Genomic DNA, 25,169 nt, shown 5'->3' with positions numbered 1-25,169 from the left:
CTTTCCATCTTTCGAAAGAATCTGCACACAAGGCAAAGTTTTTGATAAAGCTTTAGATTATGAAAGCTCCATTGATCGTTAGATATAATTTACACACTTATCAAAGCTTTATATAGAGATTTGGATTATGAAAGTTCCAACAGTCGTTTGAAATAATTTACATTTAAGTCAAAACTGAAGATAATGATTTGGATTTTGAAAACTGTAAGCTCAGTAAGGCTTTGATAGAGCTTCGTTCGAAATAATCCACAATCTCGGTAAAGCTTTAGATAGAGTTTTTTAATATGAAATAATATCTGGCTCTAACTTTAAAAACTAGCTCTATATTGCCAAAGTTAACTCGTATACGGTCGAACTGCAAAAGCTTTGTGGATTAGTCTTTTTTAATTGGTATCCGTTTCATGCATTTTTTTTATTTATGTAATAAAAGATCATATGTAAGATGTAAAAAAAGTAAAAAAAAAGTAATTAAAAAGCTTTTTATGGGTTTAAAGAAGGGTAAATTCAACAAAATCCCACAAAACACTTTTTCAGAGAAAACGAAGTTGGCTTTGCTGCGCTGAAATATCTACCTAAATGTATTTACAACCGAGTTATACAAGCATATGAATTCCGATGTGTCTTTCAGTTCGTTTGCAGCATGCCACCAGTTTTTACTTTCATTCTTGCAACTTCTTTTGCGCTTTCAACTGCACGTCACTTTTGCCAGCCACTTCATTCGTTTGCGGTCAGTTGCTTTGCGGCGCCACATTGCATCTGTTCCGTCCAACTCAAAGTCAAGTCAGAGCTTGCTCCAACTCATTTTTAGTTGTCTGCCAAATGACGTTGTAAATTTATGGTCTGCCTGCACATGGAAGACTGATGTGCTGTGCTGTGGCGCAAAAGTGTTGCAAAAATATTGTGTGCTTTCTAGTTAGTGTTTTAATAATTTATTGGTTCTCCGTTTCTCGTAGTTTTATTTTGTTCTGATTTTTTTCCCCCAGTTTACTAACCACATGTTGAAAGCACTTTAGAAATAAGCACTCATAGAGGCTCTCGAATGAAGTGTTGGTATTAATATGTAGACTAGTTATATTTAAAAAATAATTTATTCTTTTTTTGTGGTACAATTTTGTATAGTTGGCAATTATTTAACTAGATAAATATATTTTTAAATTATTCTTTCATATATAAGTAGTTGAGTTATGGAATATTATTAACAAGAGGTAGGTAGGTAAAAGTGCTGCTCCCTTCGACCTCAATTAGTGCTGGCAACACCATTTTGATACTTTTTCTGTTTGAACACCTATCCCCCAAGATTGCTGACTAGCAGGGAAGTGCGTGTTTATTGTAACCTAAAGCGTAACGAAGTAGTTTTCTCTGTCTTTGAATGTCTAATTTTTGTATGTTCTCTAGACGGTATCTTACTCAGCTTTCATGAGCAAAAATAAGCCAGGAGTATGTCTTTGCTTTCCTGACGGCTTGTTTGTATAACTTCATGACATCTTTATAAACTTGCCAAATCTTGATCTTATAACTTTCATTGAAAGCTTTCTTTAGTAAGTTCTTAAGTACTTGGGATAATTTTTTCGCGATGGAGAGGTCTTCTACGAGTATTTCCTCGGAACAATTAAAGGTATGGACTAAAGAGATGGTTAAGATGTTTTCAATCTTCTCCTCTGCATCTAGGTCTTGAACTTTCATGATAATATTACAGTTACCGCTTATTGCTAAGGCTCTCGCTGCTATCCTCGTAAATTTGTCCCACTTTGTTCTTATGTGATTTCGATATTGGAGGGAAGATTTCTCGCGAATACTGAACAGTATTCAGAAGGGATCTGGCATAGATTACTCCTCGGAGACCCTCCAGTTATTAACGAGAAAACTATCTGTTTCCGTTAACACTGTAAGATCCAGGACTTTTTCCAAATTGGAAAGTTTATTCGAACTTGGTAATATGAAAGCTGATTTTGTTGTCAGCGATTCGATAAAGTCTGTATTGTTGGAGACTACTTCGGATCCGGGTGCTTACTTTATTTGACTTCTCCTCCTTAATAAGTTGTAACTCGTCTATTTCAAGAACATACTTGTTTAGCAGCTTTATACGACAGATGAGTTTTTCGCTTGGCTCCTCTGGAAGGCAACCAAATGCTAGTATGTTGTCTCTTAGGGATGTCCTCATTGGATATACGCCTCAGTTTGATTCCTTCAAAGGCGTCCCTAATTTTCCAACGCTCTCGATCACCAAGTCGGGAGAAATCTAGTTTGCGCATTTATTGACCCTGTGGCCGCTGGGAGTCAAACTCCGGGTGGAGACCCACCATATTATCAAGTACGTAGCTTAAAACTAGACTCGACGATATGACGTCGATCTCCACCTCCAACTCTCCTGAAAATGAAGTTTTGCGGAAAGAAGAATTCGTCTGTGATTGACATTTGGAGGCTGCCCTTGGCCACATCGCTATACGATATATACTTTTTATGGTCTCTGACGTTTCCTTGTGGGTGTAACAAATATTGTGTCAATCTTAGTACACCCTGTTCAGGGTATAATTATAAAAAAAGTTAACAAATAAAACTACTTTTTTTCTGTACCCTGCTATATCCTGAGTTTTTCTCTTTCAGAAATATTTGTAATAGAAATTACTTAACTCGGAAAAAAAGGTTTTGAAATTGGTTCGAAACAAAAACACAATTTTTCTCTTAAATAAGCGGATCTTTAATGGATTCATTATTAAATGTAATTCAAAGCCAAGCCTTTACTAACATACACCCTCAAGCGCAACATCAAAGTATTAAGATTTTTTTTAAACAATAACAAGTTCTTCACATACATTTGTAAGCATGTAAGTATGTAAGTATCTAAAATCTGCTAAACTCACTCTTGATACATAATGTGTAAGTAAGTACATAAATAAGCCCACATAAATTTGTATATATACTTGATATATGTATATGACACCTGCTGACAAGAGGCATATACTTTGTGTACACACCGCCTACATAGGGTACTGTTATGCAAGCACTGCCTGCGGTTGTATGCAAATAAGAATGGGGAAAAAAGTTTGAAACATTATAACACGTAATTTTTTCATGTGCATCATTAAATCCTTTCTAACAACCATAAAATCCACAAAACACAATTTTACATGCTACTAACAAATTGTGCCACTTGCAGCACACACCGCAGCAACAAACCCCAAACGTCGCGATTGTGACACGCGCAACAACAGCAGCAAAGGCAGTGGCAACATGCTTGTAGTATCAAAAAAAAAGGAAAATAAAAACTAAACCAACAACAACAACAAATGTGGGTGGCACGCTGTGTGACAACAAATAAGACAGCATTTGTCGCTGACAACCTGGTGGCAACAAACCACGTGAGTGGCACAATTTAGCAGCCACTGCAAAGGCGCACAACGCCAAGCACATACGAGCGCATGAAGGGTGGATATTTATGTATGTTTGTGTATTTGGTAATTGGTGGGTGTGAACGCTGAGGAGCGTACGCTATGGAATTTTTATTTCTTTGAAGGAATTTACGAGCGCCCGTTGAAGGCAACCACGTGCATGTCGGATGTGCGTGCGCGCGTGAATATGCCAACTCCGGCATGACATTTCAGTTTGGGCAACTCAAAAATTAGACGTTAATGCGGGCTTGTTGTTTGCATTTGCATAGGGAGGAATGAAAAGTTTACAACCAGGTGATAAAGTGAGGATGATATTAGGCCAGGCTGTATGCAAGCGGAAGTAGATAGATGTTTCCTTTAAATTGGAAGCACGGTGGAGTTCCCCGTATATTTTTCGGAACACTTTTTTTAAGTTGTTTTGCTAACTAGTAGCTATTTTTCTAATATTCGCTGAAAAGGTATCATAAAGCAGTGTTGCTCTTGTTGTTGTAGCGGCAGAGTTCCGACAAGTTGATATTCTTTGGCTGGATAAAAGCCATGGTCCGTTCCGGTTACGTAGTCCCGACTCTTGTGGGAATGGATTATAAAGCCGTGTCTTAGCGCTTGCTCAAATTCACTCAAATACACATTTTTTTCAGTTATCTAATATAATTAGATTAAGCGCAATCTACATAGGTACATATATACATATGTACATGCTTTTTCTCTGCTTACTCGAGAGAAAATTGTCAAATAAACAGTCAAGCCAACAAAATAGTGTGCAAAGATATTGAGAGATGCATATTTAAGAAATTTCAAACACCTGATAGTCAAGGATAATGTTTTAACTATAAAATTCACTGACTATATTATTTATTAAACAAAAATAAGTTCATATTTTGCTCTCTCATTTGCCAACTATATCACTAAGAAAGATTCATAAAATAATTTATTAGTCACTTTGCAACTGCTGACCATTTTATGAGGTATTTTGAGGTTAAGCTGTGATTGATACAGGTACTTTGTTTCTGCTATAGTTATAAGCAGAATTTTTAATAGTTCCTGTCGACTGAAAACTAAGCTTATCACTTCTTAAATTGACAATTTTACAGTTTTGTGATAAAAAGTAACAAAAAATACTAAGAGTTTAGTAAATAATGCTTAATAAATGTATTCGAATTCAATCGGTATACCGCCAACAAAACAGCAAAGGTGCAGCTGAAACTTTAGAAACATATGCAAGCATGCACGTCATACACAGCGTATACATAACATTACAATTGTGATACGTATACGTCACATTACTATTTTCATGGTTTTATTTTCCAGTTAAACAACAAAAAAACATTAACCTTGGCTACCACGAAGCTATATTACGCTTTAAAAATAGAAAAGATTCCATACAAAAGCTTGATTTTGATCAGAGATTTTGTATGGCAGCTACATGTTCTAGTAATCCGATTTGAACAATTTTTTCGGATATTGCGCTGTTGTTGGAAAATACGCCATGCCAAATTCCGTGAAGATAGCTAGCCAAATGAAAAACTTTACAATACAATCACTTTATTATAATCTCCAGTTTCTATGGTAGTTATATATTCTGACCACGGCAATTTTTTGGAGATTACAATATTACTAGATAATAGTTCATACCAAATTTCTAAAAAATATTTCGTAAACAAAAACAGTTTTCAATACAAACACTTTACTCTAAACGTTCAGTTTGTATGACAGCCATATGCATTAGTGGTGCAAATGGAAATTTCAGACCGATATCTCAGAAACTGAGAGACTAATTCGCGCATATGCAGCCTGACGGACAGACAAATGGCTAAATTGATTTACCTAATCATTTAGATCATTTATTTATATACTCTGTTGAGTCTCTGACGTTCCCTTCTGGGTGTTGCAACTTTCTTGGCAAAAAAACGCTGCTCAAGGTATAAAAACGTATATCGTAAAAAAGGCCTCAACAAAATTGTATCGTCAAAAAATGTTTTTAAGCGAGAAATGCGATTTTTTTGTACATTTTTGGATAAAGCAATTCTAAATTAATGAAATAAAATCAGCTTAATGTAAAGATTTTTCGGAGCCCTGTAATAAAAACATCTGGAAAATATTTAAGAATATCGCTTTAAGCCTCTTATCTGCATCTCTCTGTATATTTTCAAAAACAAAATTGAAAATTAATTTCTACTAATTTGTCTTACTTACTTGAACTTATGCCATACCATGATACTGGCGCCGTAATGTATGCTAAAGCAAAGAATGGATGCTAAAAAAGCATGCTCCACCTTTAATTAAAGTATGATATCCTACAAAAGCGATTTTTTCCACTTTTATGACACTACAAAGAGTATTAGAAAATATAAAAAAATGTAATTTCTTCAGATTAATTTGTGAGTTGATTTTATTATTCAAACGCGCAATCACCCTACTTTATTAGGCGCTTTAGAAAAAAGCACTTTCAAAGCCACAAGCTACAAGTCAATGACTTGCAACCGCAATTTATGCGCACGCATAGTTTTGGAATGCAAAAAATTAACGCACATCAGTGGCCGCCCAATGCATTTGATTCAGGTGATTGGCAATGCAATAGTTTGCCTTTTACATATTTTTTATTGTGATTTTTGTTTTTTTTTTTGTTTTTGGGGTTGCCGCGGTGCACGCAGCAAATGAGCTGCTAATGTGCGGCAGCATTTGCACGTTTTTGTGTCACACATTGGCTTAGTTCATATGTACACATGTAGCCGCGGCGCGCACTGTACGTGTTGCGGTGCTGCGGCGTTGCGGTCGCGCCATTTAGCTCTATTTGCGGTTGAAATTGCATTTTTTCGAAATTTGCTATTTACATTAAATTAAATGAGTGCGCAAGTGTTTATATAGTTTTTTAAATGCACAGTTTTTTTCCGTTCATTCGGTTGTAAAATAATTCACCGCAATTGGACCGCAGCGCCGGTGATGTTGTATTTGAGTGATATGCTGCGGCTTTGGTGTAAATTTTTAGAAACTGTTTAACGTCAGCGCAAATGTCAGCCACACTTTCGACTCTTCCGATTTTTTTTTTGACTTTGGTTTAAAATAATTGAATTCAGTACTTAAAAAACTTGCAGGCTTAATATTAGTTCACAATTTGAGGAGGAGGGAGATGCAATATGCAGCCTTATATTGGTTGGTGTTGGTTTTAGAGGCTTTCATTACATTAATTATTTAACTACTGTTAATTAGCTTTTATAAATTACTAAGTGTTAAGTTTTTTTAGAATTTTTCATAATAGTTATTTATCTTCATTTGGAAGTGAGTTAATTAAATTTTCGGCAATTTATTGCTTTAATTCAATAATTAATTTATGGCGAACGCCTTTTCGCTTTTTAGGTATTATTAAGTTATTTTTACTTTTCATTACAATTTTGAAAAATAACCGTAGTTTAAACCGAATTTTCAATGCTTTTATTCCCTGAGCTTTCTAAAGTATCTTTTTTATCTGTTAGTATACTTCTTGAAAAGCGGTATAATATACTATAATGAGGTTTACAGATGTATTACTACAAGTTCAGCTGAGACTAAGGTAACAAGACGTGTTAGAGTACTTCATGAAATTTTAAAATATTAATAGCTCCACATAAGTCCATAATATACCTATAACTAAAGAAATGCACTGACTCACTCTTTCTGGCTTTTCGCTATCAGTTTTGTACTAGAATCCATTTTTTGGTAAATTTTACTATAAAATAAAGTTAGTCTTGCATATGGCCACATCATAGTTACTAAACTTCTCTCCCGCAAGCATTCGTTTCAGCTCAGAAGTTCAGAGAATGGTCGCTGGGGTTAATTTTGTAGAAGACTGCAGGATGAAGAATAAGATTCAAGCTACAGCTACATATTCTAGCGCAAAGCCCATATACAATATATAAAGTTAATCAGATGAGTGTGCGATTCTCGCAGAGATAATGCATTGCCATCAATTCCACAATACAGTAAACACATACGTAGGGCAGCAACTGGTGCGAGAAAGGTATAAAAATACATGCATTTATTACGATTAGATTAGGTAATTAATCTATCTCCTAGATTAGGTAACAATTTCATTCCTGGCACTACTCAAAGTCTTACCCAACTCTGCCTCTCAACTGTACTTTGTCGTTTGGAATAAATGTTGCCATGAACTTAAAAATCTTACTTTCTGGTGTGCAAAATACAAATACTTGTGGCTCAATAAAAGTTTTTGAAAAATAAAAATATTATGTAACACAATATCGTGTTTTTGAATTTGATTGTAATTGCGGATATCATATTTCGTATGTACCTCTCTTGTCTTTTTAATTTTCTATAGCCTTAAACAACATTGTTTATCTTTCTTCTAACAAGCGCTTGTATTAAACTTCTACCCGATTGGGACTACACCAACAGACACAAACACATACACAATGCACAGAAAACGAATCAAAGTGATTTGTCAGACATTTTACTTTCTTGTAAAACTTGTTGGCAAACAAAAAGCACGAAACACCAAAATATAATAACGGCAAATCAGTGTACATTGTAAGTTTAAAAGCAAATTTCAAGACACAAAGCATAATCGGATGTTTTTGGGCACAAGGCTAGGGGTAGGAGAAGACACGATTTTTTGACGCAATCAATTCACGAACAATACACTTCAGTGCTTCTCATTCGAGCCGCTGTTTGCTTGTAGACTTACAAATACACTTGTATCAGCTCTTTACAGTATTCTACTTTTATTGATTTCCGTTTCGCATTTTCTCTGCACTCTTTTGTTGGCGTTGGCATTTTTGAGTGTGTGCATGGTGTATGCTGCAGCCTGTTCTGCAATAAATTTGTATCAAAATTGAGTCGATGTGATTTGTGATGTGACCCTGTGGTCTTACACAGCGAAACGATATGGTGGCAAAGCAGAGGTGAGTTGGCAAAATGGCGTTTATTTACAGACGAGAGTGTATATGTGTGTGTATGTGACTAGAGTTATATTAAAATTCAAAGGGCAATATGCCTAGGCAGCAGCGGGGGTGGGTGGGATGAGCGTTGTTTAACACAATAAAATAAAATTATTTTAAAATATTTTTTATTTAATAAAATAAAATTGTTTGAAAATATTTTTTATATAATGAAATAAAATATTTTTGAAATTTTTTATATGCAGAAATAAAAGCTTGAATAAAAAACTTGTAAATTTTGGTATTTTCAGCGCACATATTTGCCAAAAAAAATACATTAAAGTAAGCTTTTATGTTTAGCCCGCGAAATAATTTGCCACACACGCCAGTGTTCAATCCTAAACATACATATATATGCGTGTATGTATGTAGATAACCATTTCAGTCTGATATCAACAAAAATATTGCCTTGCCTGCCACCGTCGACACTAACTGACGCTGCTATCTTCTATGCGATTTCTCTTTACTTTTGATGACATTAGAATGGGTTTGGTTGTAATGTGACGTAAATATAACAAAACACTACCACAGCAACACATACACATATAGCAGCTGGTATACAGGCAAGCGAGCGAGGAGGAGCTTGTCCCTCATCTACATCGCTTTGTCTTTCTATTGACGCGATATTGATTGCCCAAACACGCCGTTTGTCGGCCCACCCACGCACAGCTGGGTATAGCTACGTCGCACATTGTCAGTAGTTGTGTGTGTGTGCGTGTTGAACGGCTCATTGTGGCAACAAGGCTAATGGTGTTCGGCAACACGCCTGATGATATGCAAATTTCCTGTGCGAAACTGTTGGGTAAACAATGTTGTATGGGCGGCACCAACTTGCTAGCGAGCGGATGTCAGCAGGCGGCAGCCGATTGCAGCTGAAATGCTGTTAACGCTGATTTATCGATAATGGCGCTGTGATTTTTTTTCACTCTGCCGTGTTGTTGCTATTATTTGCTTTTTGCGCCGTTGCTTTGTCTTTGCATGCGCTTCATTTAGCAAGCTTCACGGCCTCGAGCTTTCGCATGGCCGTTTGGCCTTTTGGCAAATTTACAAATTTTCACTTAACCTTAGTTCACCTTTTCGCCTTTCACTTTCCTGTATTCGCTTTCAACATAATACCGTTATCGTTTGCGCTTTGTTGCTGATAGCAGGCTGTGTGAATAAAACTGTTGGTTGCCTAATGAATTCAGAACGATTGTGCCCACATAAATACATACATATGTAAATGCTATACATGCTTAAGTTGTATTGAGTGGCATATAATATAATTTGGTTATATAATATACAAAATATATATCCACCTCTTTATATATCCATATTGTGTGTGTTGTGCCGTTCATGCTAATCAAAAGCAATTAGCGATCGCTTTGAAATCGCGCCGTTTCGACCTGCGGCATTTTCATTATTAGTGAAATTCAGTTTCCTTTGACGTTGATTGCCTCCGCGGAAATTTGTTATTACTTTAATTACTTGGCATATTTTTAAATTCAAGTGGAGCGACGTAGCTTTCTATCTGGGGAAATTTCCTCCTAATTTACTCTATGTATGTCTAATCGTACAAGTGTGCGGCGACATACAACTGAAAAGGAAAAGGTTTTCTGAAGGAAAATCTTTTGCTGATCTGATTCATTGATAACATCAATATTTTCTAAGGATTCAAATTAGTTTTTGTAATAATGCTTTTTATTTACAGTAATACTTTTGATAAAACGTTAATATGTAACGTTTAAATGTGGATAAGTGCAAAGTTTCTCAGAGTTAGTTTAATTTACAAGACTGCAAATGCGTGGGTCTACACTAGGGCGGTTGAAGTTCTCGTATGCGAGAAATGTTCTACAGATCATTCTGAATAATTGTGATTAAGAGACTATGGGCCTAAAACCGATTTCGAGCGATTGCTAAGGTGAATACTTTTCGCGTTAATAAAAATTTGTTCTTTAGTTTTTAAGATTTGCAAATGAAATTTAATACATAGATTCATTTTAATATTCTATTGATTATTCATCGGAATCGGTCAAATTAGACTACAGTAGTACATACCTCATATACAACTGGTTATTCAAATTTTTTAAGCTTAGCCTTAAAAATAGCTGGTTTGAGACCGGTTTATGACCCAAAACCCCTTAGGCAAAGTTGTTCAGAATGATCTGTTGGACATTTCCAGCATTCGTGATTTTATATAAAAAAATCGACCCGCTCTAGTATACACTCAAGTTCAATGTAATTTTATCTAAGGCTTCTTCGGTATAATTATCGGGTCGATTTGCCGAGCTTGAATACACATCTTTATCAGGAGCTTTAAAATCTCGCACCTTAAGAATTATATCGGTAACTATATAAAGAAAATTTGCTTTCTTACATGAGTTAGAAACATAGAAGCCAATGAGTAATAGATATCTCTTGCGAAGTAACGGAGGTTTGTTTAGACTTGTCATTTTCAAAACTTTTTGGGGAGTTGGTCTTTTTAATAGCTGTTACTTGATGATTACTCATTTTGATTTTCCATTTCTTAATGCACAGACTAACTTTTTAACAATATAATATTTACAAATCGTACAGTTATTATCGGAATAATGATTTGCATCGCGTGAAGTATTGCGCACTGGATCAAATATTCCGTTGACATAATCGCCTAACAGAGACGGTAGTGTGAACAACCACAGAGCGGTTTCACACGACGTTTACGTTAGTGGCTAATGTGCAACCTCAGATATGTCGTATAGTGTATGCCGAAGACACTATTGCTGCTGCGGAGCAGAGTATTCTGATGAGTACATGTGTCAACAGATGTAACAATTGAAGTTGGACGCATACCACTTCATGGAAGATTTTGCGGACGAATCTTGGTTTTAGAGCTAACAGAATCCAACTCGTTCAAGAATGGAAATCGAATGACCATCAAGCGGCTGGTGTATGAGCCCAAACCAGATGACCACCGAAGATGATTTTCATAAGACAATTTTTCATTTTTCATAAGTAATAAAGCTCACTTTTTTTGAATTATTACTTCAATAAACAAAATTGTAGCATTGGGAGTGATGATAATTCACAAGCCATTGTTGAGACTACATTACCTGCTCGAAAAGTTATACGTCCTGTTTATTGTACTTTATGGGTGGAGGGAACCATTGCTCCATATTTCTTCAAATATAAGGCCGGTCATATTCTTATCCTTAATGGGGACTCCTATATAGGCAATATTAATGACTTTTCGTTTCTAAATTCAAGGGTGTTGACGTGGACGACTTTTGGTTACAACAAGACTGCTTTATATGCCCTAGAGCCAACGTCCAGTCAATCAATCATTCCAGCGTTTCCTTAGGCATTAAGCCATGCCAAATTTGATAAAGATACTTTATTAAATAAAAAGTACAGGGTAGGCCATTTAAAGTTGACCCATCTGGCAACGCTGTAACTTTTAACAGCGCTGACAAATCGGCTAATGTCATACCACGTTAGAGGCGTCATTCGAAGACAATTTATACCATGGAACAGTACACTCCAAAAGAACGCGCTGAAATTGTTCAGCTTTATATTCAAAATAACTTTTCAATTGTGTTAACTCAACGTGCGTTTCGCAAAAAAAATAAAGTGAAAAGTGCTCCAGTTAAGAACACAATTAAGTCTTTATACGCAAAATTTGTGAACACCGGTAATCTCAGTAATGCCAGGCATGCATCCAGACAACGCACAAGACGTTCTGATGAAAATATCGAAGCTGTACGAGCCAGTATTGAGGAGACTCCATCGACATCGAGTTATCGCCGCTCTCAGGAATTAGACATCTCTCGCACCACTCTCCGACGCATAATTCATAAAGATTTGAAGATGTTTCCATATAAAATTCAAATGGCACAAAAACTAAACCCAGCTGATTATCCGCGACGCCTTAACTTTGGCAAATGGGCCATCGAAATGGCTGAAAACGAACTTGACTTTTGGCGAAAACTCATCATGTCAGACGAGGCACATTTCTCGTTGAATGGAGGCGTAAACAAGCAAAATTGCCGATTTTATGCCACCGAAAATCCTCAATTAATTGAAGAACAGCCTCTTTACGACCAAAAAGTAACAGTTTGGTGCGGTGTTTGCGCGAATATGATCATCGGACCGTATTTTTTCGAAGACGAGCCATGATAACGGATTTTGTGATACCCATTATTCGCGAAAATGACATGGATAACTTCTGGTTTCAACAGGACGGGGCTACATGCCATACAGCTCGACCAACAATCAATTTATTGCGACCATTTTTCCCCGGGCGATTGATATCGAAAAATGGTGATGTTGACTGGCCACCGAGATCACCAGATTTGACGCCACCAGACTTTTATTTGTGGGGTTATTTGAAATCCAAGGTATACGCTAATAAGCCAAAGACCTTAGCTCAACTGAAAGCCAACATTCGACGTGAAACAGCCGCCATATCATCCGAAACATTGGCCAAAGTCATGGAAAATGTCGAAAAAAGAGTGCATTTAGCTGTCAAAGCTAAAGGTGCCCATTTACGCGATCTAATTTTTAAATATTAGCTGAAACAAATCCCCTTGGACCAAAATAAATTATTTTTGAAATGAACAAAAAACATTGTTTTCTTTTGTTCTTTTTTTTTAGAAACAAATGGGTCAACTTTAAATGGCCTACCCTGTACTTGATTCATATCGTTCAGTTTGCATGGCAGCAATATGCTATAGTGGTCCGATATCTTTTGGGTGTTACAAATATTGTGGGAAATTTTATATACCTTGCTTAGGACTATTATTCTAGTGCAATGTTAAAAATATATCGATTTATAGCTTTGAGAAACGTCAACTTACATACTAAGATTTTTTTATATTTTTTCTAAATTTTCCTGACAAAAGACGGGAGAGTTTTTTGTTGTTTTTTATTATTAGAAAAACTCGGCTCGAAATCCTAATATTACGATTTTAATTCATTCAATGAACATATAGTTATTACTTTTACCGTCTCTGTTCGTATCTTACCGCCCTTGCACTTTTCCTCACCACATTAAGTAGTTGTTGTGCATGGTAAAATCTCCCTTCTATGGAAGAGAACAAGATAGACTATTGGTACACTTAAAACTCTATAATTAATCAAAATACTTGTAGTTTAAAATACAATTATATGCAAAAGCTTTTGCATTTTATAAAATCGAAATTATGTTTGCTGCCAACAATAGCCTGATGCCTGTCACATTTTGTTTAACAGTCTCTGCAGTAAATATAAAAACAACGAATTTACTGCTATCGTACAAGAAGAATGAGTTACTGATTAAACAAGAGGCATGTTGAGATTCTGAATCCCATAAACATTGTTTTCAAAAAATTCTGCAGACAGGCGGAACTGCTTTAGAAAAATATATGCTTCGAGTAAATGAAGAATATTGTGCTCTCAACTAAATTTTCTGCTCGAAAATGCTTTCTTATATTGATTTAATTATGAACTTTTGGCTTTCTCGAAACAAAACAACAAATAATAAAATAAGTTTTTTACAATTTTAACGTAGATTACATGTGTGTAGCTGTACGCTTACGTACGTATCTTGCCAGCACCTAAATATTGTTACGTAACTTCACTTTTTAACACACTGTCAGTAGGAATTTGTCTACTGCCTGTTCAGCACATTCTTAAGCCAACTTTGTTGAACTTTTTTATTTATGTCTTTAACCTTAACTCCAGCTGTGACAGCGATTACGTAATCTGCTCTTTCATAACCTGCTTTCATATGCCTCCCTGCTGAATTCACAGAAGCAGAGAAAGGAAAAATAAAACAAAAACAAAATATGTTATGAATTTAAAACGCACAAATGCTTTACAAATTTGGCTTTGACATATGTGCACACATTTATTTTTTGCATTGCCAACCCTCTTTGTTGTAAACAAATGTGTGGATGGATTAAATGCGTGTTTTGTTGAGCTAAGTTCATTAAAAATTGACAAATAGGCTCAACAGGAGGGCTAAGTGCACCAACGGATGGAGCGTAAAGAGTCAACATGCCTACCGCCACACATATATCCTTATGGCAATAATATACCTGGTCTGATTTATGTATGTCTTATGTATGGTTTTCTGAGGGTATACCCAGCAGAAAAAAACCGGGAATCAGTTAATATAATTGGAGCTTAAGAATTTGTTAAACACGTCACCTGGTCTTGATGTTCATTCAAAGCCAAGCCAATATCATTTCCATTAGCGGCATAAGATATACAAGCTGATCTTTGTTAATTTATATGGTTTCTGTCATGAATTTTGGCTAAAAGCTCACAAATACTGCCAAATTTATGACACATAATATATATTTGATTTTAAAAAGCTTTCTATAGCGAAAAGCTTTTTTGGAGCTTATTTAAGCTCTCTTATCTAAGTTTAAGTACAAAGCTTTCATCTTTTCAAAGTAAAAATTATTGCTGTTTTCAAAATTCCATCAAAGAATCTATACTTTTTTTTAAGCGAAAGCTCTTCTCTTAGCGAAAATTAAGGAAGACATAACAGTAATTTATTAGCTGGACAGGCTAGCTTCTTTATTATACATAACCTGTAATAGATGCCCAAAGTGCAAAAATGTATCATATTTCAGTAGCAATAAACTCTAATCGTGCGAAGCAAAAAACTGGGATTTTAGAGAAAAGCTTCTACCTTTCTTCAATTGGAAATTACCTTAGTGGCTTTGTTCTTTTTCATAAGTAGAAGAACACTACTACAGTAAGTAAACATATATTCACAGTGCAAATAGAGACAGAGTTGCCATCACTCATTGGAAAAGTTATCTGTACTCTATTTACTCTTCTCTGTGGGATCAATATAGCTCTGCAATTACCATTATATATGTTATTAGTGTCTAACGGGAGAAATTAAAATTATACACATTTGGCAGCTCAGCCTGTTATCGAATTTCTACTTTAATTACTATTCAGTTCGATAATCTGTATGCGAAGCCTTGCTTCCTGCTTCATACGCATTTATATTTATTTATGAAATCCACCAATATGAAATCAGCTGCCAACAGCTCTTACTCGGTAATAAATGCTATGACTTTACGAGCTGATGTTGATGCTTAAATTTAATTAATTTGCAGCGCAATGTGGCTTACCTTGACATATTCAATATAAATTCAAATTTTCCATATTAATCTGCATTTATGCTCATAAATAAATTATAGCCGTGTGTGAGCATGTGTTTGATGGTTGTGTCTCTGTGAATGTATGTCGATAATAACGAGAAGTGTTCAGAGAAGCTGGAGGCTTAATGAGGAAATGTTACGAAATTCAATATTAAATAACTGGTTTTGAAATGACGCATTAGTTAAAGCTTTAAAGCGTCAAAAAGCTCCAGTAAACCTTTTGATGAAAGCTTTGAAAAATTATAAAAACTCCGAAAAACTTACAGTTTATTATTTCAGCATATAAAATCACTATTTCCATTATTTATCCTTGAATTGTGTAGAATCAGTAGATATGCATTAAAATTTATAAAAAATATTTCATTAATGCCCGGGTCAATATGACTCAGCTAGTATGTCGTTAGGTTAACATCAAAAATCATCCATGCATTTTTGTCCTCCCCACGCTGGCTCAATATGAATTATTGTATGCTATTTAGTGGCAAAGAATGAAACTGTTGGAATACACCGAGTCATCGGCGCGCCGACAATGCTGTGGTAATTATAATGCCGACATTGAAATTGATTAATTTCGACAACAAATGGCTGGTTTAAAAACATTTACGAAATCAATGGCACTGCATCAGCATATTCATTGTATTTATGCCTTTTGTGCAATCAAGCTTTTTATGGTGAAATATTTTTAATTTTTTCCACATTTTTGTGTGAGTGGACACAGTGCATGGGTGTGTGTGTGCATATAAATGTGTCAGTGTGTGTTAATTTCGTATGTCGGTGCGCATTAACTGTCAGCAGCAGCCATCTTTTCGAATAGCCATTAAACGCGTTTCTGCCGCCAGACAATGGCTCCCTCGCCCGTTGAGTGCTGCTAGCTTCGCTTTCACAAAAACTTGCTGTGCTTTTTCCGAACTTTCAGTGTTTTTTTTTTTTCTGCTGACACATCGCAGCCTAAGAGAGCCTTGGTTTTTTTTGTGTGCGTGTTTGATGATTGGTATGAACCAATTTATGTTGCCGCATTTTAGGCGTTCCAGCTCTTGTGGACACTAAAAGGCTACGACTAAAAGCATTGCTCTGAGAGAAAATCGTAAAATCATTTAAATGGTTTACTTTCACCAAAACAACCAGAAATGAAGTTTCGACTCTCCTGTTTTAATATAAAACCATGCCAGTCAAAATCTCACTATTCGACTTTTTAAAACTTTCATTACTTCGAATATCAATGGCAACTCGGTTGCGGTAATTTTGAATAAAAACCAGAGCAGCAGTAAGCAATACGAAATAACTCGCTTTTCGTATGCTTATTTTAAGCGTTATATGTTTGTGTACTCTCAATATCTGTCGCCGTATACACATACATACAAATCCACTCACATATTTCAGCAAATATCTGGTAAAAAGTGTCACCTATAGGTCGTCCAATTAAAATGACGTTTGTAACGTTGAAAATTCAAATGACTTTACGCGACACTCAACGTTTTAATTGGAGTTTTTGTGAGCAGCTCTGAGCCGCATTGCTCTTTGCGCTCGCCTTGACTACGTATACATACATATGTATGTTTTGCTTTTTCTGCTCTAAAGGCATACATGAAATGTATAAATTATTTGCCTTATCGAGGCTCGCACAAAATTGCTATTTCCTCATCATGTTTTTTTTTTATAATGGTGAGTGGAATTTTAAATTAGCAAAAAATCAAGAAAAAACGTAAAATTCGGTTACATTGAAGCTGTAGTGGCTCTTACAAATAAATACATAAGTTTCCATATTAGCACTTGGTTTTGATCGTTCATTTCTATGTTAGCTATGTGCTATAGTGGTCAAATCCAAAAAATTTCTTCGGAGACTACATCATTAAACCAATGAGCAAGAAATAACGCCAAATACTTGGCAAATATCAAAAATGAAAATATTAGGTCTTCTCAACTGAATTCATGGTATAAAGGAAAATCACTATTGTCATAAATAGCATTCTTAACGAATAAAACTATCTCCCAAAACCAACACTATATAACAAAAACATATCTTGTTACATGAATTGAAGAAACACACGTGGAATGTGCCATTGGAATACGACAAAGCATTTTTCATGACAAATTTTTCAAAGCATAATCTGGAGTTCGCAATAATAAATATATCGTCACCTGAAATGCAAAATAACGTAACAACATTTTCGGAAATTTACAGTGGCATGAATGAAACACGAAATAAAATGGAACATGAGTAAAACAAAATTTTAATATTGGTTAAAACTGGATTATATCTGACCGTAGAACCTGAAAATGTTGAATATATGTAATATTGTGTATGTAATTTGAAGTAGTGAAGCGTAATCTATAAGATATTCAATTACGAATTTTTTGATGATACGTTATTTTGCATTTCAGGTGACGATATGTATATGCATTGAGTTAGTGAAAGTATTAATCATTTGATTTAAGCTTATGTGACTTAATACCTAAAAAAAATTTTCTTAATTCGCAGAAATAAAAAAATTTCAGCGAATTTTTTGTTAACTAGCTACAATTTTATAAAAAACACTAGTGGCTCCGGCTGTGGTATATATTTTATATTATTATTCACATTTTGACGGTATAAGAACGCAAGGTATTACATTTGAGGTTTAATTTTGAATATGTTTATAAAAATAAATTTCATTGGTTAAAATAACAAATTTAAGGCTGCTTTCTCAATGTCTGGTGGCCAGCCTTTCTGTCTAGTTAATAGAGTTGTCCGTTTAATAGAGCATCCATTGAATAGAGCTTTCACCATATTTTTTGTCTATGAATTATTTTTGCTATCCCATCTTCTAAGTTGGTTCGAACTGGACACAGTGTACTAAATTTAGTGGTTTAGGAGTTTATCGCGGACAAACAACGTGGCACGTACTTTTTATGTATAAAGATTAACTAAAAGTTCGTGGCTTCAATTAACTCTACATATTTAGATGCCAGTATTTATTAGCAAAGCCCCTACATACCAAACATTAATTTGTTAAACCGCCTTTAAAGTCGCATATTTTGCGCCTAATGTACAAGCTATTCCTTGCCGCACAATATCCTTTGATTAGGCGCTTAATTTAATTACAACACATTGTTTGTTGAAGTCCATGTTTTGTTGTGTATGAAATGTGTATGAGTTCACAGATACTCGTAGCAATTATGTCATGAAGCCTTATTATTACTGCGCAATATATTGTAATTAGAGAGTTATGTGAGTCGTATATGCATACATGTATATGTGTATTGGTGACTTCCTAATTATGGTCTCAACTACTAAATATTCGGCTAATTAAAGTTGTTCATAAATATAATTAGCATATGGATACCCAGCAGTGTAGTATTGTAGAAAAATATTGCGCTGTAAATATTTAAAGTCATATTCAAACTTTTTTAAAACTTTTTCAGTCAGTTAAGCACTCTAATTTATTTTTGCCGAGGCAATCAGCAAATTTTATAGTTGAGTAGAATCCCGCTCAACAATGACTGTTCAAATTCCCAATTAACATGCAATTTCTAGCGATGACTTCGTAGAATTTTATAACAATGGATTTTAATGCGGAATTTTAGTAGTACAGACCCTGAAACGCTATCAACGCGGCGGTGGATTCGCAGAAAAATAACGAATTTTGATCAAGCTTTTGTTACTTTTTATAATTTGTTTTTGCTAACATGAGAATTTGTAGAGTGTTTTTTGTTATTCTTCTGCATACTCATATATTACTTTTGAAAACAGAGATCGAATATTGCCGTTCAAAATTCCCAGTAAGCGGTGAATTTCGGTTAAAAGTAGGTTGCCGAATGTCGGCATGAGCTTAGTAAAGCTTTTAATATGTTTTTAAAAAGCAGTGTTTAAGCTGAGTTTAAAGTTTTTAAACATGATTTTATATTTTCAAAATATGCGAAGTGGAGAATAAACTGAAGAGATTTACGATAAGTGATATGATTGTTTTCACGTGTTGACCCGCCTTGTATTTATGTATTTTTGGCCTTACGCCATATTATTAACAGAAAAAGATGTCCATCACCAATATTTTATATAAAGGGTGATTTTTTAAGAGCTTCCAGAAATGAGCCTCATCGCTGAACAAAATTTGTCGATAAACACATTTCGAACCGAACACTGATTTTGGTAATAAAATTCAATGATTTGCAAGCGTTGCTCGTTAGTAAGTCTATTCATGATGAAATGTCAAAGCCATGTCTGAAATCCCACGTGATCTGTCAAATACTAATGCATGAAAATCCTAACCTCAAAAAAATCACCCGTTATATATATATATATGTATGAGGCTTATATTAGGTATATGAAGGCTAGAGTAAGTATTGATTCGGCTCCAATTCTTTTTGACATATAAGCGCATTATAATCAGGAAAAGGACTTTTTTCGAAATTCAATATTATATTTCACAGATTGACCTATATTTTCGATAAAAAGTTAGCAATAGAAACTGGGGTCTCCATATCATTTTCGGTAGTGGTATGAGAGCTCGTAATTGTTGTTAACTTACTAAATATACAACTCGCCTAAAGAAATCGTAATTCTCACTTCCGGGAACAGATTCATCAAATTGCTATCTTTCGGCAAAATCGTGGCTTTTAAAGGCTGTTTTAATACCATATTTAGTTAAGAATGACCTTGATGGCTGACATTATGAGATGAAAATTTTTAATGAAATAATCAACTTTTTTTTCTAAGTTAAATAATTTTGTAGTCCTCAATCAAGAAACTCAATGTTTTGCTTAGAAAGCTAAAAGCTAATTGCCAAGCCATTACAAAATCGACACAAGGAGCCATGAGCTCATAAAACTGGAAACTGCTTCCGCGTGTATGCTCGGAAGAATTTTCAAAGTGTCATTCTACCGTTACTTTTAATGCCATAAATTAATAAACTTAAACGTTTGTGAAAGTGTATGTGTGACTGCCGTTAGTCATGTACCTATGGAGTTTTGAAATTGCGCTTTTGCCTTTATTAGTGGCACTTGTGTGAGTGTGGGTACATATTTGAACGCTTGTTCCTAAATGCCACGACAAAGTGTTATTTGCGCGTAGTCGTGGAATTGACAGCGACTTGCGGCTGCCAGTTTGATGGATGGTTGCAATTTTTGGTTTTGTGTAACACAATTAAAAAGTCACAAAGTTGTTGGAGGCGTCATTACAGCAACAGACACACACATATATATATGTATGTATATGCATATGTCGTATTTAAATCGAAATTTTCAACTGAAACTCTTACACTTTGAACCCACAATTTTTCATGCGCTTTTATTCTCCTATTTCAGTACCCCTCCATGCCGAAGTTGTCGATTTGACGCCACAATACAGCGCCTCACCCGCCGTCTTAACCAGCAGCAGCAGCAGCGTCACAGTGGCTGCCACATCCGCGGCGACAGTGTCGGCCTTCGTAGAACCCTACTTGGAGGGCTATGCCTCAACAAACGTAACCGCACAGATCGGCACGCACGCGTATTTGCCATGTCGGGTAAGTGTGTTGGGAAAAGAAAAAAAGCAATTAGAAAAAAAGAAGGGTTTATTGGCAGGTTGCTCATACGCCCGTGCGAACCAGCATTGCACATTCCGCAGCGTTTTCTTGCGGACGTAAAAAAAATTCTATATTAGGGATCATTGTATTTATCTTAATATATAAAAATCACGTGTCACATTGTTTGTTTGCGATGGACTCTTAAACTACTGAACCGATTTTAATGAAATTTTTAACACTGTGTGCAGTTTGGTCCAACTTGAAAGATAGGATAGTTTATAACTCTCCTTATAGTCGCATTATTTATTTATTGCAAATTATTTGTTTATTATTAGCAAAGAGCTATCCACCAGTTGGTGGCGCTAAGAGCGGTATTGAGTGCGGTATGTTACAGTAGATGGCGCTACAAACATTAAAAACATTAAATGAAAATGCGTTGTTTCAAGTTTATATTATTTGTGGTAAAGTTATACGAGTCTATGACTTCCAAAAAAAAATAAAAATTGGGCGGGGCGAAGTTCGCCGGGTCAGCTAGTAATGTATATATTATCTATATCCTTTTTACAGATTTATAATAACGAAATATTTTTGTTTCCAATACAGAGAAGAATCAATTTAACCTTCGCACATACAAATTTTAGTGTGTGGGCATACCTTTGTCTAGTTATTTATAATTTCGTTTGTATTTCATGTTAGAAAACAGCTGAACCGTGTGACTAGTCCAAATGCCTGCTTCACAGATCTATTTTTATATGCTTTCACGTCTGTAGGTGTTCGACAAATATCACATTTCTGACACAGACTTCAAACAAAGCTGCTTGATTGACAGCAAAGTAAAATTTTTGGATTTATTTATTTATTTATTATTAAACGAAAATAGATATTTTTGGAAAATTTTATGGAAAAGAAAAAAAAACTTAGCTTCGGCGATACTGAATACCCTTTATAAATATCAAAGAGTCCTTGCAAGAACTTTATTCCGATCGCTCAGTTTGTATGGCAGCTATATTATATAGTGATCCGATCTGAATAATTTCAACAGATATTGTATTATTGCCTAAAAAAATCCCTGCCAAATTTCATGAAGAAACCTTCATATGCAAAAATTAGCTTAGAAGGATCTGATTTCGATTATTCCGTTTGTATGGTAGTTACATGCTGTAGTGATCCGATCTGAACCATTTCTTCGGAGATCACATCCCTGTCTTAAGCAAAAAATTAAGCCAAATTTCGTGCAGGCATATCTAGTCACATGAAAGAGTTCTCCAAAGACTTAATTTCGATCGCTCAGTTTGTATGGCAGCTATATGCTATAGTGGTCCGATATCGGCGGTTATAACAAATGAGCAGCTTCTCGGAAAGAAAAAAAATCGATATCTCATAAACTGACAAGTTCGTATATATACAGGTAGGCGGACTAAGAGACAGATTAAGAGATGGGCATGGCAAAATCAACTCAGTTTCTCACGCTGAGCATTTATACACACATTTTATAGAGTCTCGGACAATTTCTTTGCAGTGTTGCAAGCATGGCAAGCTTATGATACCCTATTCAGAGTATAATAACAGAAATGTTTGGAAATTTATATGGATAAATGTACTAATATATTGAGTACTTCGAAGCACTGGTATGGTCACTATTCGAAGACAAAATGTCACTTTTTCCGCATTTCCAAATATATATTTCCACTGACTTCACTTGTATTAACAAGGACGAACTTACCGTTATGGCTCCGCCAGATTTAATGCATGTTTGTTTAAGACTATTTTAGAAGCTAAGCTCTAGTTGAAATAAAGCATAAATCCTTATTAAAATCGTTAGTGTAGCAAAAATATTCACTCTCAACTCTCTTTCACCACTGTTTCATGCTTGTTTGGCGCCAATTCGAGATGTCGTGTATAGCCAGATCCTTATCCACATGGTATCGCCAACTAAGCGGAGGTCTTCCTCTTCCTCTGCTTTAAATGACGGGTACTGAATCGTACACCCTCAAAGCTGGAGTTTCTCATCGAAGCGGACATCATGACCTAGCGAGCGTAGCCGCTGTCTCTTGATTTGCTGAACTATAGTATGTTAATGGCGCTGTACTATATATCTTGTACAGCGCGAAAGACTAGAAATCTACGGCAAAACCTTTCTCTCGAATACTCCTAAGTTTTAAGGACATATTTTCAAACTCAAGCCTGCTTTACGAAACTAATGTTGCCTCTAAAGCGAAAGCAAAGTAAATAAACAGTGACAAAAATGAATCTGAAATTCGAAACTGAAGAGCAATAAATATATATATTACTGTTGCAATATTGTAAAGTCAGATGCAAGCATAAGCCATTTGTGAGCTTCTTTTCATCGTTTATAGACTTGTTTTACAGTAACAGTCTAAAATTACAAGAACAAAATAAAAATAGTGCTCAAGCTTTGCTTTCAATTAAATGCAATGTCAAGGTGATTATGATAATATTTCGCGATCAGACGGTAAATTTAGGGAATGACGATGAGCACCACTTGCAGATGGTTAAACGGCTACAAAAATTACAGTGATTACATGCAATGAAGCTAGTTGTACCCAAGGAATGTAGTCGGTAACTGCGAGTTTGAAATAAAAGTAAATAAAATATATGATTTAAAATGATTCCGAGGATGAAAAAATGAAAAGGTGCAACAGAGTAAATACTACTCTATTTCGATAACCAAAAAAAAGAACTTGAATTTTTCAAAAACTCATATTGCCAACTGCTGCTAGAAGAAAATTGTCCAGTATTTCAAATTTAAGCAATCTGCGCTAGTATGACGTCATCAAAGCAACGACTCACGCTGCTCTCTATCATGATGTTGCGCTTTAATTTATTTTACCCACCCAAAACGCCGGCCAAATTCATTATAAATACATGCCGTGGGTATAAAAATTATTTACAGTTAAAAAAACCGAACGTCAAAATCACGAAAATGAAAGCTTAAGTGTCATTAGGTTGCTGTTAAAAAATAATGAAATACCCAACTAAGGTTAGCGAAACTGTAGAGGAGATAAAACAAAAAACAATATTTTTGCGGCTAACGAGATTGCTACAAAGCACAAACAGATGAAAGTAACGGTAAAACGAGAGCTGAAAGAAAAAAAATGGTTTATCAGCAGGTGATGTAATGTTGCCGTGGCATCGTAGACAAGTCAAACAAATTTAATTAGGCAGAAGTGGCCTTCACGGTAGCTATGAGGATGCCAAAGCGTATGCCATTGAGAATGAAACTGAGAACGCTTGTTGTTGTAGCGTAGCGTACAAAATTAATAAGACCACGTTTAAGCGCTCGGATTACCTGATGATGAGTTTCATAATTACAAAAGATTATTGCCGGGTGTTAGCGGCACAAAGTCAACAGCGCTGCTAGCAAATACTTAGCAGCTTATATATGTAGATATTACGTAATAATATACTAGTGCTATATATATGGCATAGTGCAATGAACGATATACAATTTGTATGAAATGCTAATCTCGCATTGCCGCACACAAAGCAAATATTTACAAAGAAATATGTTGCAGACTTTGCGTGCCTTCAATAGCAGAGCTGAATAACTAAGCTTTCATAATGGGAAAAAGCGAACTCCAGCAGATAATTGAATTACGAAAACTATTTTTATTTATTTATATCAAATTTCTGTTGACAATTTTCTGCCGCAAGATCGCGTTGGAATTTTAATGAATTAATTTCACGATAGTTGATAATTAGCGGTGAAAGCCTTGTGACATCAAAGCATTGGCCGAAGCTTACAAATCTATTCAGCACTATAAGGAGCGCTATTTAACCATAGAGTCTTTGAAAACTATACGTTTTCGTATTACTGCCACCAAATCTTAAATTTCAAATCGGCATTCATTCTCGCTAACTATCTGCCTGCTACGCATTTCACTTCGTCCATTGAAAGCGGGTCCTTTGTGTTCAAAAACTCATTTACATTTAACGCCAAATTTGGTTGTGCCTTGTGCCTTGCGCCAGCTGCTGCTTGAACCCACAGCGTTGTTAATTTTCGGTGAATGGTTATTGTGTGAGTAACTGTACATCTTTGTGTGTGTGTGCGTGTTGTCTGTCGCACGGAGACGTCGACTTAATTAATGAAATTTGTAGCTGCTAACGGCTGCTGCCTCCAGTTGCTAACAGCATTTCCCATTCACTACTGTCATTCGTACAAAGTTCAGCGTAGCAGGTGATTTGCATATCCTTTTGTTCGCGTAATTGGAGTGTCACATCGCCGCA

At 35.4% G+C, this 25,169-nt stretch overlaps 1 protein-coding gene across 3 annotated transcripts in view; it reads left to right on the top strand.

Moving 5' to 3' along the window:
- The window catches only part of LOC105230214 (zwei Ig domain protein zig-8), a 183,939-nt gene that overhangs the window by 109,838 nt on the left and 48,932 nt on the right, over positions 1–25,169 (top strand). For all 3 annotated transcript variants that reach the window (XM_049449037.1, XM_049449035.1, XM_049449036.1), the window contains one exon: positions 20,722–20,921. In XM_049449037.1, the coding sequence (XP_049304994.1) occupies positions 20,722–20,921 (200 nt within the window). The remainder of the gene's footprint in view (positions 1–20,721; positions 20,922–25,169) is intronic.

The sequence above is a fragment of the Bactrocera dorsalis genome, chromosome 2 (assembly GCF_023373825.1).
Source record: "Bactrocera dorsalis isolate Fly_Bdor chromosome 2, ASM2337382v1, whole genome shotgun sequence".
In the NCBI taxonomy this organism is placed as follows: domain Eukaryota; kingdom Metazoa; phylum Arthropoda; class Insecta; order Diptera; family Tephritidae; genus Bactrocera; species Bactrocera dorsalis.
The sequence above is the reverse complement of the archived record's forward strand: the minus strand, read 5'-3'. Positions and strand labels throughout refer to the sequence as shown.